The sequence below is a fragment of the Molothrus ater genome, chromosome 7 (assembly GCF_012460135.2).
Source record: "Molothrus ater isolate BHLD 08-10-18 breed brown headed cowbird chromosome 7, BPBGC_Mater_1.1, whole genome shotgun sequence".
In the NCBI taxonomy this organism is placed as follows: Eukaryota; Metazoa; Chordata; class Aves; order Passeriformes; family Icteridae; genus Molothrus; species Molothrus ater.
Window position 1 is genome coordinate 28413479 of NC_050484.2, and position 15150 is coordinate 28428628.

The 15150-nt window shown below is 42.1% G+C and overlaps 1 protein-coding gene across 8 annotated transcripts in view; it reads left to right on the forward strand.

Annotated features, from left to right (window-relative positions):
- Window positions 1-15150, forward strand: part of KALRN (kalirin RhoGEF kinase) — a 465026-nt gene that overhangs the window by 283319 nt on the left and 166557 nt on the right. For all 8 annotated transcript variants that reach the window (XM_036386498.2, XM_036386501.2, XM_036386502.2 and 5 more), the window contains 2 exons: window positions 3293-3467; window positions 14155-14350. In XM_036386498.2, the coding sequence (XP_036242391.1) occupies window positions 3293-3467; window positions 14155-14350 (371 nt within the window). The remainder of the gene's footprint in view (window positions 1-3292; window positions 3468-14154; window positions 14351-15150) is intronic.

The window sequence follows — 15150 nt, forward strand, 5'->3', positions numbered from 1 at the left end:
CATCACTTCAGTGTGAACAGTCATGGAGTAGAGCCTGAAAGGGACCATGAACAAGCCCATCAGGTGGAGTGTGGAGTGGTTTTTGGGGTTGCAGAAAGTGTCGACATTCAAGGAGTCCTGGTTCTGGTTGTGGGCTTGGCCTGAAGGATTTCTGCCTGAGTACCTGAGTCAGAAGGGAAGTGTGCAGGGTGGCTAGGGTAATACCTGGAGCTGGGAAGTCAGTGGAGCATGGGAAAGAGAGGAACTGCAAGGTGGTGTGTGGGACATCAGCTTTTTCTTAATGTGAACATAATCAATTCTTAGCTTCAGTCTTCGAAAAGTGACTGTGGCCTCAGCTTTGAGACTTTTTTTTTTTTAATTGGTGTAATGCTCCAATGTTTGCAAAGTATCAAGGCAAGTTTTGTGGCAGCTGTGTTTAATAAAGAAAAGTTGGGTTTGGGGTCTGGTTTGTTCTCTGAGCAGTGAGCAAGGTGGAACAAGGTGAACATATTTGTGCAAATGGATCCCCCTGGTTCTGATGGAGTTAATACCGAACATTTCAATGCACACAAAAGTTTGCAGTGCTGAGCTGTCAAGATGAGCTGGTTCAAGTGTTGGATTTGAGCACTCTGACTAACTGCAAAGCTTGTAATGTGGTCCTGGACTCTTTCAAAGCAGAACAGTGTGGAAAAAAAACCCAATGAAGCTGCCTCTGTGTGTGCCCACTCTTACCAGCTTTCATCACTGCTGGCAGTGGTAAAGAACACAGAGATAAAGGAAGAACTAGAATTGCTGCTGTCTTTCCTTAACACAGGATTGCATTTCAGTGTGGATCACCTTGTATGTGCCGTGAAGAATAGATGAAGACTGCAAATGCTACAACAATGGAAAGAATGAAGTACACTGCTCTTATCAAACATGTCATAACACAGGTTAAAAGCAATAAAATTACTGGAGCTTTGGAAAGTTTTACATTTCTTGTTCTTATCTTTGAGAGAACAGATTTTGGTTGAGAGAAGATCATTTGTGTAATATCACTCTGCTTCCTCCAGATAGACAATGAAAAGCTCAGCTGCCTGAACTAAATACCATGCCTGGGACTGCACTTCACACAAGGTCTTCAGGACCTCAGTGACTCCATCAGGAGGCCATACCTATCAGGAATAAAACAGGCCTGCCTAGAAACTCTGTGCATGTCATGGTTCACATAGGAAACACTTTTCTCTCTTCCTTATCAGTGCTTTACTGAGGTGGTTGTTGTTCTCAGCAGTCAACACAAAGCAAACCTTTTGAACTGCAGTTCCAGGGGTGCTGCTGGGGGCAACATTTCTAGTCATCTATGAAAGGCAAAACAATGACTTGTTCCAGTGAGATGTGAAAAGCAGGAATGTAAAAAAAAAAGCCATTGAAGAGTTAGGTATCTTGCCTTTTTTGCAGTAGTTCAGCATATAAGCTTTAGTTAATAGATATTTCTTATTGAGCTTTCTCCCAGTGAAAGCACTGAAAGTGGTTTTAGGAGCACAGTGTTCATTTTAAACAAAGTCAGCAGCAATGTACTGAGTCCAATTTTCTGTTCCCCAGAGTTTATTTCGGGTTTTTTTTTTTCAAATAATTTCTTTGAATTAAACTTCAACTTGAAATTTCTTTTAAAACTCTAATCCATAGCCTTTCAAAGATTAATAAGGGTCTTATATTTATTCTTTCCAAGAATTTCTCATCACCAGACAGAACAAGAAATATTGTGACAGAAGCATGCAACCTCAGAAATGTTTTTTTTCTGTAGGGAGATCTTTCTCAGACCAGACTAGCTAGGGGTTGTCAATGCTTTATGCAAGGAGACTTAAAAAAGCCCGCCAGAGTACTACTCTTAAACTTTTGTATTGCATCAGTCACTGAAATGCAAGTGTGGCTTGATTTGAAGAGTGAAATGTTTAATGAAAAAGAATTTCTAAAACTAAATGTGTCTCTAGATCCCGTGAGAGATTATTCAACACCGGTCTTGAATAATTCATTGAGTAATTTAGATAATATATGAATAGTAATAATCCTGCATCTGAGTGAAGACTTATTTCATGTCCTTTTATAGAAGACAGGTGCTGACTGAGGGAAGCAGAACTTGATTGGATGCAGCCTCAGATTAGGCTGTAGTTTGAAAATCTCTAGTTATTTTAATTCCTCTTTCCTCTGTGCAGCTCTAATGTGGAGGCAGAGACCCTGTGATCACCATGAATGTGAAAACAGACATACAGAGTGTGGCAGAAACCATAACACCTAGAGAGAGAAATATCAGTGTAATATTCCCATATAAGCAAGGGAAATCAGTACAACTTACATCTAAATCTTGTTTTAGCCAATGTATCAAAGCCAAGATTAAATTTTGGCTTCGGAGTTTCCTTTCTGGCCCTTCTGAACATTGAGGGGCCTTGTGTGAAGCATTTGAGGATAAATTTCCGTTCTTTATGTCTGCAAATGGTATTTATCTGTAAAACAGTCACTGAAAAAAAAATTGCTGAAGGCATAGCAGACTATTGGTGAGCCCATTAATATCCATGAAAGCACAAATAGAAAAGGAACCATCAGAGCTTTCCTGTGCCCATGCTAAGCTTTCAAGTACAGCAAATTCCCCCTTGGTCCTGGCCCACAAGTTAAGGGTTTGCTCCCTTCTGCTGCCTGTAAATGGAAAATGTAACTGGAGCAGTATCTAGCCTGTCACATTCACACCTCCTTTTACTTCCACCAGTGAAAAGACGAGTCAGAATCTCTCTTGCTGTTTCTGAAAGGCTCGTTGAGGTTTTTTTTGCACTGTATTCTGTATCCATTGCTGTTATCCAGAGGATACTGGGGCATCACTAGCCATTGGTCTAAAATACTCATCATTCTGATTCTATTTGTCTGTAAGTAATAGAGCAAATGCAGGAAATTAACTTGTAAAGGTCCAGGAGGCTGAATAACATCTCAGTTGGTGTAAGAATAGGCAGGAGCAGGTGACCCTGTAGCATTGAAGGTGATTGCCAGCCAGTCTCCTCAAGAGAGCCCTTGAGATTGATGTGCATCTCCTCCCCTGCCCCTCCCAAGCACGTAAGGTCACGGTGTCACCACACAAGAAAGGATGATCCCCCCGCTCCAACTTTGTGGCGAGCTCAGGAGCTGCAGGATTTCAGGGAGTAGAGGAGTTGAGTGTTGCACCCACCTTCCCTCAGCCCTCTGTGCTTGGCTTTGCTCCTCAGCAGCACACAGAATCACAGATGTGGAGTTCTTGCTCTTCTGCCTGCCTCAACGCTCAGCTCTAACCCTGCCCTCTGCCTTGCCACAGGGACTCTGCTGTTTCCAACAACAAGACCCCCCACAACAGCTCCATCAGCCACATCGAGTCCGTCCTTCAGCAGCTCGACGAGGCCCAGGTACAGATGGAAGAGCTCTTCCATGAGAGGAAGATTAAGCTAGACATTTTCCTTCAGCTCCGGATTTTTGAGCAGTACACCATTGAGGTAAGAGCTGGCTGCAGGGCCTGGCTGGGGGGAGCTGTGGGAGAGAGGGACAACATGTGAACACACCCTGTGAGGGGACATCTTGGGCTGTTGGATTCTGCTCAGCTCTCCAGTGAGGGGGAGAGGGAGTTACAACTGTGCTTTAATTCAGGCTGTTGGACCTAAAGCATGATTTAAGATACAGTGCCAGAATGCACTGGAATAGGTGCATGGGTGCTTCCCTGACTATGCTGGGAATCATGCACTGGAATAGGTGCATGGGTGCTTCCCTGACTATGCTGGGAATCTGCCTGCTTTGCAGAGAAGCTTTATGAGATGCCTGTTATAACTCTCTGTTGACATGAGTCACTCAGGGATTTGAAAGTTTCTGTATCACTTATTAGTGAGGTTTGTCTCTTCAGATACAAACAGATACATGCCTGTCTAAGCCACAGAGTGAAAAAACATGTTATGCATTAAAGGAAAGGGTATTTAAAAGGTGTGCTTTTTAGACACTGCAGTGGATTTATTTAAAAAGGAAAAAAATGTAGAGGGGAAAATTAAAGGGACATTTTAATGTCCTCGTGCAAAAAAAAGGTCTTTCAGATCTGTTTTGGAATCAAAAACACTGGATGGAAAATTCATCAAAATATTGGGGTATTCTTGGAGTGAGAAATTTTGAAGCTATTCCAGTCAATCTCAGTAATTACTTTCTGTAGTTCTGATAGGAGCTGAAAAAGGAACAAAATGGGTATTAACTTGTACACAGAGTCTGTGAGACTGATGTCAGTGCTTGTGTCCTTTGTGGGGTGTGTTCCTCCTGCTGTATCCCCCTGGTGCTTGTTCAGTTCAGGGAGCACCTGTAAGTGTTTGAGGGTGATACATTCCTGGAGGTATTGTTTGTAAATCTGTAGGTTTGTTTATTATTTATTTATTGTTTGTAAATCTGTAGCTAGTCTCAAGGTGGGTGCTGGTAACTGCTGGGAGGTTTAGAATGCTGTGTTACATTTTGTGTTTAAGACATGACATGATGAATTACAGTGGGATTAAAGGCAGGAAGCAGGTGTCCAGGTTCCTAAAAGGTGTCCTGTTCTATTGCTGAATGCCAGACATAGGAATCAGTGAGGAGTATCTGAGCTCCTCTGCTGTGACTGCATAGTGAGGTATTTCACTGCAGTCTGTCCTACAGTGCTTGTTAATTATGTAAATTGGAATAGTTTCATTTACTTACCAGTTATGTGCAGCCTCCTTGCTGTTGAGAGGCAGCATTCTTTGTATTTGTGTATAAATCTATAAATGTATCTATTTCATGTCAGGTACTGCTCTTTCAGCAGACTATGTTATCTCCTATATTTAAATAGAAGATACCTTTTTATACATGTTGGTGTGGCATGGCAGATGCTGAATAATTGAGAGTTTTACTTTAAAGACGTAAATGGATGTGAATCCTGTACTGGAACATACCCATAAATGGCATCTGTGTTTTCAAAAAAGAAGAAAGAGACAACCAATTTTTGCCTCTGGAGCACCAAATGTGTTTGTAGACAGTATGTGGTGAACCCATGTGATTTACTCATTAAGGTCTCAGCCTGTTTCACTGCAGATTCAAGGTCTGAACCTATAATTGTGCTGGTTTAAGTAAAAGTATTTTTAAAAAATCCCTGTTCTCAAATTCTTTTTCTTTGTAAATAGTCTTCAATCAAGGAGTGTCACTACCAGGCATTACTTTACTGATGGGGTTACTAAGGAGTTACCAAGGCATCAGGAGAGGATGTGACTTACATTATTCCCCTCACATGGGATACCAATATGGAAATGCTTTGTGGATACTTTTGATTTGTTTCTGCATGGATCTTACTTCTGTATATTCACAGAATGGAGTGGCTGTAATACATTAAGATACTTAAAACTGGAAATGTGCTTCGGAATCTTCTAAAATCAGATTAGCAAGAAAGGATTTGAAAGAAAATCACCATTAGTTGTCACTGTAGATTTGCTGGTTTTTTATCATATGAACATCTGAATTCCCTCTGCAAGATTGATATTACAGGGAAATCTGAGAGCATGTTTCATAGAGAGTCTAGGGGCAGGTGATTTTATTTAGAGAGTTCCCTCTCTCGAAAAAATATTTTTTATTTTAGAATAATTTTGATAATTTTTACTCATAACACAGTTAAAAACATACCCAGGTCAGTATCTTAAATTCTCTAAGTACAGTTAGTGCTTAAACAAGAAAGGCAGTTTGATGGATAGTAAAACAAAGGCAGTTTGAAATAAAATGTTCAATAACACATGTATGCTATGCATTTCAAACAGCTGAATTGGCTCAAATTGACACAGTAATGGTGCTTAGAAAGTAGATTGCAGTCAGTTGCCTCAGCTGTATAATGAAGACTCCAATTCAGTAGGAAACTGTTACAAGAATTAACAGAATTATCTCATGCCATTGTTGAGAAACAAAAAGATTTTTTTTCATCACCATAATTTTAAAAGCATGTAGTATTTCTGATGGTTGACTATTCCAAGCTATTGAGGAAAAAAGATGATGATGTTTAAAACAGGAAATTAAGTATTTTTTTCTACTAAAGACAAGTAGCTTGAGCTATGACTGGAAATGTATTTAGGTTTTAATTTTCCATAATAACCTAGATCCTGCATAGATTAAGAATTGTGAAATAATGTGTACCAGTATGATTGATTGTCAAATTAATTTCTCCTTTTCTGGTCTAGATAAGCCCCCTTCCATCTGTCCAAAGAGCAGTGCCATATAGAACACATCCTTAGTGAAAGACCTGTACCTGCTGCAGCTGTGTTAATCCTTCCTGCACTCACACAAGCTGCCTGCAAAACCTGGGTCCTCTTCCCAAACTTGAGCATCCTTCTCCTCATTGCCACTTCTGCCTTGTCAAGCACCCAGTTTCCCATTTTCCCCCTCAGGTGTGTGTTCTTGGGTCTGTTGGTTCTTGGGCTCCAGGGAATCCCTTGACATGAGGACCCTTTGCATCTCTCTAGTGGAAGCTGGAGGGATGCAGCTGTGGGAGCCCATCTGCTTCCAATAGCTTTACGGAAGGCTGCACATTAGAGCCCAGCCTCAAAAAACATCTCATGTTGTCTCTTTTCATCTAGTTTTGGTACTGAACATTTCCAATTCTGTTAATTTTTTCCTGCTTCTCTCTCTCTCTCTCTCTCTCTCTCTCTCTCTCTCTCTCTCTCTCTCTCTCTCCCCCTCCCCCCCCACTTTCTAATGAATAGGGCAAACAAAGTAGTAGGATTTTTTAAAATTAACAAATGGCAAATGAGTGATTTGCCTTTTTGTTTTACTTAGGATGTGTCTGTCTTTTGTTCTTTGGAACCTATCCTGCTTTGACAGGATATCCACAAATATTGAAATATGTGCCATTGACCATAGAACCCATTCCTCTGGCACACCTTCCTAAACTTACACTGTGCTCATCTGTTTTGTAGCACCTCCTGGTTTTTGAGCTTTTGCATCTTGACAGAGGTTTGGAGTTCAGACACACTTTAGGATTAATGATTACTGTACAATCAACACTTATTTCCATCTATTTAGGCATTATTGATCTTGTACTTCAGTGAAATCTGTCAACCATTGTTGCATTTTGTCTTCAGGAAAAATACTTTCCTTTGAGAGAAGCCACCTGCCTATTTCTTTGGCAGGGCAGACCAGCTGTGTTCATTTAGGACTTTTAAGGACTTCTAAGCCTCACAGGCAGCTTTTGTGTTGCCCTGGACTCGTGGCAGGTTTGGCAGATATGAATTTGGGTACAAACACACAGCCCCATAGCATGTGCTGCCTGTTCTTTCTTGCCTTAATCTCATTATACTGACTGATATTTACACCCTGGGTCCCCGGGGCAAGTTATGAAATCCAAGCTATGGCAACACCTGAAAACAGACATAACAGAAACATGAGAGACCCTGGCTGTCCCTGTGGGAGCTGTTCTGCCCTAAGTTTTAACACACAAAATGACAGCCCATCCTTTATTTAGGAAACGTGTCTAACTCTGATGTCTGATAGGTTTGATTCCTTTACCAAGCCCCTGCATGTTTCAAAACAACATGGGATCCTTGGGATTATATGGTTGGTCTTTCTGTATGACACAGACTGAATTGAGTTTATGCAGCCAGCCAGGTAACTCAGGAGATTTCATGGAATGTGAATGTGGGAGCTGATCTGCTTTGAGGGAATCAGGAGCAGGGCTGGAGGGATGAGGGCTGGCAGACATCAGCAGCAGGGCTGGCATCACACTGAGTGCATTTTACATACAAAGCACAGGTGTGCTCCAGAGTTATATCCTCAGGAAGATCTGTCAAGTGTACTTTGTCCCTTGCTTCAGAAATAGTAATTTAAAAGCTGATTAACCATTATTTGAATGAATGCAAATTTACAGCAAAATGCTGAGTAAATGTATATGAACCAAATGATAAAATGCACTGAGTGGCAATCCCTAAAAAATTACTGCCATGCAGAGTCTTTCTGCATATTTTTCCCTTTAAGCTTTTGTAGAGAGATTCAGTTTCACCTGTAGGCCTCTGTAGAATGCTATAACTGAGAACAGGAATGATCTCAGCCAATACATGTCCAGCAACATTTGTTGGTTACCTCCAAGAAAACCTTCCACACCTGTAGATGCACCATTTGTGGTAATTGGGAGTGGGATGGCCAAGCCTCATCCCCAGTGGGCTCAGCTGTGAGCAGCAGGTGAACAGCATTGACAGCAATGAGCCATGGAGTGCCCAGGGGCACTGACCAACCACCAAAGGGAACAGAGGGCACACAGGTGCAGTGCATGGACAGGAAGGGATAAAAGGTTGGGCCTGAAGAACCAGAAGGGCAGACACTGAAGCCTTCTGAAGTGTTAAGGGTGAATGCCTAAAGCCTTCTGAAATTGTATGGTGATACTCTGTGTGTCATGGCTGTCTCAACTGTGACATATGCTGTGACACTTCTGCCTCTCCTAGGAAAGTGGAAGTGTCCACTTTCCTTTCCTGGTAGCATCCAGCTCCTTCCCTTGCATGTATTGTTTCTTTTCCTACAATGTGAAATGCTAGACAGAACCTGTTTTCTGTAGTCTTAGAGTGATGTAATTCCTACACCAGGACAGTCCTGAGAGGGTTAAGGGGGTTCCCACTGCACAGTATAAATTGGATCTTGTAAGCTGTTTGTTATATTTCAAAAAAACCCATGATCACTAAAACCTTCACCTGCTGGATATCTAATTTTCCCCCCATTCAATTTCTTTGGCTCCATTTCACCTGCTAATTAAATTTTTCAGTCCTGATTTCTCTTGCCGCCTCTTCTGGCTGTTCACAACAATCCCTGAGCACGAGTTTAGGAGGAAACAGGAGCCAGCTTTCACAGCAGCTCATTTCACTGTTATTTACAACTCATTTGAGCATCCTATTCCAGGTTTATAATACTAGCTGTACCTTTCAAGAGCATTAGCTGCCTGCATGAAGGTACAAGATGTTTTGTAGCCCCCTCACTGACTAAGAGCTGATACTCAGATGTGAACTTCTTTATTAGAAATAAGTTTTACAGAGCTTATGAGATAGATTTGAAAGAAATTTCCACCTTTTCTGTTCATAAGATGGGATCCTGTAATGTTTCTTGCTTAGTGGGTTTTTGTTTCTCTTTTCCATCTATACTGAGTTTTCCAACTGCATGTCCCTTCATTTTAAGGAAAGGAATGCTCTAAGCTCTTCTGGGCACCCTGTGTTTTGGAGCTGAATCCCATTGTTGCTTCAGATATTTTTGGGATTCAGAGGAGTCAAAAGCACTGGAGCAGAATCATCACTGTGACAGTCCTTTCACACTTCAGTGGCTCAGGTCCCCACTAAGCCAGTGTGGCATCTCTGTCTGTTGTCAAAAAAATGGGGTGACAGTATTGTCATTTTGCACAGCATCAGCCAAAACCAGGGCCTGAGAAAGAGGAACAGCAAACTTTCTGCTTATATGATCTGTAGAAATGACAGTTCCATTTACCCTTTCCCATCTCAGTCTGCTCCTAGACCCACTTACACTGTCACATCCTCTGCTCTGAATGTCACTGTCCTCTGCTCCTTCAGCCTGCTCTGAATGTTCTTACCCTTGGCATTCCTGTTGCCCAATCTCTGGTGAGTGCCTTAGAGATCTGGTCTTAACAATTCTATTATAATTCCTCTCTTTCTGCACTCACAGAAATTCCCTCTGCAGCCAGGATGTGGAACTTCTTTTTAATTCCTTCCTGGATTGAATCTTACCTCTCATCTCATCTGTCCCCACTGTTAATTCCAGCTGTATGGCTGTCACCTTTTTTCTCTTGAAATGAGGTAGATCTTGTCTTTTCAATGCAGATCTGCTCTGTGCCTGTGTGACTGTTCTTCCTGTCCTGGCTCATCCCCATGCTCTACCCACTCTTCTCACCTTTGCTTCTCTTCCTACTTGCTCCATCATTTTAGTTCCAACCTGCCTCCTACATTTGCTTATTCTTCCCAGGCATCTTTACTCTTTTTCAGATCCCTCTCAAGCCCACTCGCTTTGTGTTGATAGCTTGTGCTCCCAGGATAGAACTTTCTTCCCTCCTCCTCATATGCCCTTCCTCAGCCCATACTTCAGAATATCAGCTTCTCTGTGATTCATTCTCCTTATAGCATTTATCTTCTTTCACTTGATTCCTCACTTCCCCTCTCCACCTCCTTCAACTGGCAAACAAAATTTTCTGCTTGCCATTAAACACGACTTCAGATGTTGAACACTCAATTAAGGCCAAACAAGCAGCATTCAAGCATCCTTTTGTAGAAAATCTCATCATCAGCACAATAAAAAAAAAATATATACTTAAGGATTTAGACAAGAAATTATTGGAGATGTACGATTGCCTGCACAGCAGCTGGTCCAGCTCTGGCAGGCTCCTTGGCATAATTCACAAGCTGCAATGTAGACATGAGATGCCTGGGCTGCTCCTGTTGTCATTATTACTGCTGCTGCTTTTCACCTGTGTACTCTTCTCTGCAGCTGTCATTATTCTCCAGGAACTGAAGAACATGTCCCTCTCCATTTGCTCATGTTTCCTGCTGATGTTGCAACATGACAAATCCAGGAGGCAGCAAATGCAGCAGTATTGCAGGAGAGGGAATTTGGATATATTAAGTTGCTGCTTTAGGAGGATTCCTGCCTAAGAGCTTTGTGGTCTAGACTGTGGTCACTGTGTCTGCACGAACACAGACCTGGCTGCCATGGGCTCTATATCCATAATTGCTCTGGGACAGGATCATGGAGCTCCCACAAACCCAGCATTTAATCACATGCTCCACCCTTTCTCTGATAAGGACATCTCAGATATCTCACTTCATACTAGAGTGGCTTCACTGCCAGTGCTGCTTCTCCTCCCATTCTTATGGCAGCAGGAGCATCTGTTTCAGGTGAAGAATGACAAAATGTTCTTCCTATGCTCATTGGAATCAACAGCTTTGTCATGGCTTTCTCCCATCAGTACTCCTGGGTTGTTTGACCTCCTTTAATAACAGGGAGTTGTTTCTTGGCCACTGACCTCATATGACCCACAGAAAAGGAAGGTGGCTCCTTCCAAGGAGTTGGCTGAAGTGTGGCTGACAATGAGTCACATGCATCTTTCCTTTGAACAGTGTGGGAACCAGGGGATAAGGCTGCTCCTATCCTAGTGTAGACCTTGCACTCCTGCTCTTGCTGCTCTCAGGACCCTTCTGCTTTGGTAAAATTGCTTTCTCAGGTGGCAACAGAGCAGAGCTCCAGTCTTCTATTGCAGTAGGGCTTCCCTTCTCTCACTGCATGTGGGGGAGGCTGAGGTCTATTTAGAATCACTAACAATGGTAAATAAAGTGAATAAAATAGGAAGTACTGTCAGTTCTTCCCACCAAAACACATGAACAGGGTAAATTAATCAGCAATTCTTCTTTGTCAAAAGGGAATAAAACAAGTTCATGGCCAAGTGACCCTCATTTATGAGAGAATTCCTGACAGAGGCCCCGTGCAATTGGATCTTGCCACAGCTTAGGGGATAGGACACTTCTGTTTAATGCAGTCTAAGTTTTATCAGAGATATCAAGGCCTGACTCATCTGTGAAGGATCCATTTTTTAGACTTGAAAAGTATATGGCTGTAGTTAACAGAGCTGCCTAATTACATCTTCCTCAAGAAAAAGAAATCATTTTCCCTATACCCAAATGAAATCAGTACACTCAGACTCTGGCACTATTTCCCAATGGTCCTGTTTGAAGTACAGAAAATGCTGGGCTTTTGAGACATTGTCTGTACAGAGAGAAAAGGAGATGTCCTAATGAGATATGCAAAGCAGCATGGTCTCTGGAATAGGGCACCAGATTGGGATTCAGGAAACCTGGGTTGCTGTCACAGCCCTGCTATTGCTTCTTGCCTTAGTGTGCTTTAGATTCCCTGCTAGCCATCTGTTTGTTACTCAGAGCAATGTACCCAGCCTTCCTGTACCCACTTAGCCTGAGAAATTTGGTGTTGTTCTACCTCTTGCTGTGCCTGATTCCTTCCTCTCTTCCCCTGACCCAGCACAGGGGATGACTGTGACTGACACTCCTTCACTGACACTGACTGACTGATGACTGTCACTCCTTCACTCAAAGGCTACTTCCCTCCACTGGCCTGGCAGAGCTGGCACTCACTCTCACAGCTTTGTTACTGCTGGACATGGCCAGAGCTGCTCAGGCACAGGCTTAGCCTCTGTTCCTGCCCTGACAATGTGACGGGGAGCACCGTGGACTGGCCTTGCATCCTGCATTGTTTATCAGCTTGCATCCTCACTGCCTGTCCCATCCTTTCCTCCTTATCTGGAACACTGACAGGATCTGGGGAGTGTGGATAACAGAGCAAAACCCCTTTTAGCTCCATTGTCTACAAGCAGTAAAAGCAGTAGTGGTCAGTGTCCCTTCTGCAGCCAAGTGGAGAAGTTACCAAGAGAAATTTCTGATTCACTTATGTCATGTGCTTTTCCATAGAAAGAGCAGAAAGGAACTGAACATTAACACTGAACATTTACATTTAACAACTGAACATTTACATTGAACTTTGTGTTACTCTCATGGCTGTAGGAACCTGTGCTCACTCTGAATTAATTCTGTTGTTTGTAGTTTAAAATGAGGTCAAGATCACCTCAGTTCTGATTACTGTTAGCTGAGCATCTGCCCCTAAATGTAAATGTATCTGGTAAAGCTCTTTTCCGCCACAACTTTGGACATTTTTCCCTAATTGTTAAGTCTGCCAATAAGTCTCCACAGTCCAGGGACTCCTGCTGTGACATGTGAATGAATCAGAGGCTGCTGGAATCGGGAACGGGGGCAAAGACAGTGTAGAGATAGCTATTATTTAAGGGTAATTGAGTGGAATGGGCAAAGGAACAAGCTGAAGAAAAATAGAAACCCCTCAGGATATCCACGCTCTGCCTTCTCTTCGGCAGATGAGTCCCAGGTTCTTCACTGAGTAAGTTTGCTTTTCTGCTTCTCTCAAAAAAGAGCCTAAAAGATGCACTTTTTCCTTCTAGTTCAAAACTCTGTGCATTTGTCCATTCTAATGTGAGAAGGGCTGAGAACTGGTCCATTTGGGTCCTCTTCCTAAGCCTGTCTGCATATTACTTATGTCTTCTGGAAAGGAAAGCTGAATGGAGAAATCTGAATCTTGATTCCTTAGGAAGTTAAACATGTCACTGCACACAGGCCCTGAAGAGCACTTTTAGTGAGAAGCAGAGAATTTTTCACTGTGTCATAATGTGTACAAGTGGGAATGTAGATATCTACTTTTAGCTCTCCTGAATTTAGCTATTTAGCTGAGGAATTGACCTATTAATCAGAATTAAGTAATTTATTTAATCATTTTCAATCCTTCTAAGACTTGTATTCTGCACTCTACAACTTAATTCCCATTTCCCTTGTCCTCCCTCCCTCATTCATTGTCACTAGCATAATTCCCTCTTTTTGCCTGCAGCAGCAGAACCTAGGTTGAGGTGAGACTGGGCTGCTTAGGTGGGCACTAGGTCTTGCTTTAATTGCACAGGCAAACCTTTGATACCAGCTGGCTTCTGTGGAGAAAGATGTAAAATGCAGAAGATACAAGAAATGGACTGCTAAAATCATTAGCCTGTGTGTCACAATTAGGAAGCAGAGAAAGCAAAGAAGATTTTGCATGTTCCCAGGAGTTACTGTCAGGTCTTTGGTTACAGCCAGGTTTCATTTGTGAATCTGTAAATGATTCACCTAAACCTTGAGTGTGATGTTTCTGTGTTGTGCATTACATCTGTGATATGTAACATATAATGTGTTGCAAAATGAATGCTTTAGAAACATTCAGGCCCTTTGGGGATTGTGTGGTTGCAGGGTGTTCTGTAATTCTGGAAGCATTATTTTTTCATTTAATTTTAATATATTCAGAAACATTTGTTCTACCAGCAATGAGAATATAGTGGGTATTCTCTTCCAGTGTCATTTGGGATATGTAAGGGAAAAGGAAGGTGACAGTTTTTGTTGGACTGATAATCTTTTCATGGATCCTCACCTAAGAAAAATGTGAAGTGTCACCATTTAGTGGGCAGGATCTGGAGTTTGAAGGTTTCTGGATCAGAGTCAAAATGCGAAGTATTTTCAGATCCAAACACTGTTTGAGAGTAAGATATTTCATTGATCCTGAGTGTGTCTTCTGCCCATGAAGGTTACAGCAGAGTTGGATGCTTGGAATGAAGATCTGCTGAGGCAAATGAATGATTTCAACACTGAGGATCTCACTCTGGCTGAGCAGCGATTGCAGCGTCACACTGAGCGGAAACTGGCCATGAACAACATGACCTTTGAAGTCATCCAGCAAGGGCAAGACTTGCACCAGTACATCATGGAGGTCCAGGCTTCAGGTGAGAACAATTTGATCTCTATTTTACATGAAAAAAAAAAAAAAAGGCAAAACAAAAAAAAACCAAGAAAAAGCCCAAACCCTCAAAATGCATAGTAAGCCGAAATACCACATTACATATCAAATAAGCTTTTAGCATAAGTGTAGGCAATATCTGTCTCTCCACTCCCAGAACAGTTCCACAAGTTTTGAGAATTCTGATTCAGGATTTTATGTAAAAATCTGCTGTTTCTTTGAGACTGAAACTCATTGAGGAAGTGAAGCTGAATTTCAAGTTTCATTCAGAAAGTTTCACAGCTGCAGGATGGAGAGTGTGATTGACTCCAAACTGGATGGAGAGGGGAGAGCAAGACAAGCTCCTTGTCCTTGCTCCAGCTCAGAAACAAGCACTGCAGTCAAGAGCTACAGATCCTTGAGCTGGGCAGTCAAACCTCAGGTCTGGATGCAGTCTAGTCATTCTAGACTCCTAAGCTTGTTAATCTTACTGCAACTTTACTTTAGTGAGAGTCAAACTGACCAGATGGGCTGGCTTCATTCTCTGCAGACTCAATTGCCTTTTCCCTGTTTCCCATTTAAGGGTGTAGACATGCCCAAGGTAAAGAGAGGAGAGTAAGGGGAGAAAGAATCTAGTTATCCAAGAGTCCTCTGGGAAAGAATCCAAACATGAGAGCCTTGAAACCACTAATGAAATGGAACTCTTGTTTCCAGCCAGTTCTCCTTGGAATTGTTTTGTGTAAAAGGGGAATATGATAAAACATACTGGAATTCTCTTTTTCAGAGTGCACTTAAAGGTAGCAACTT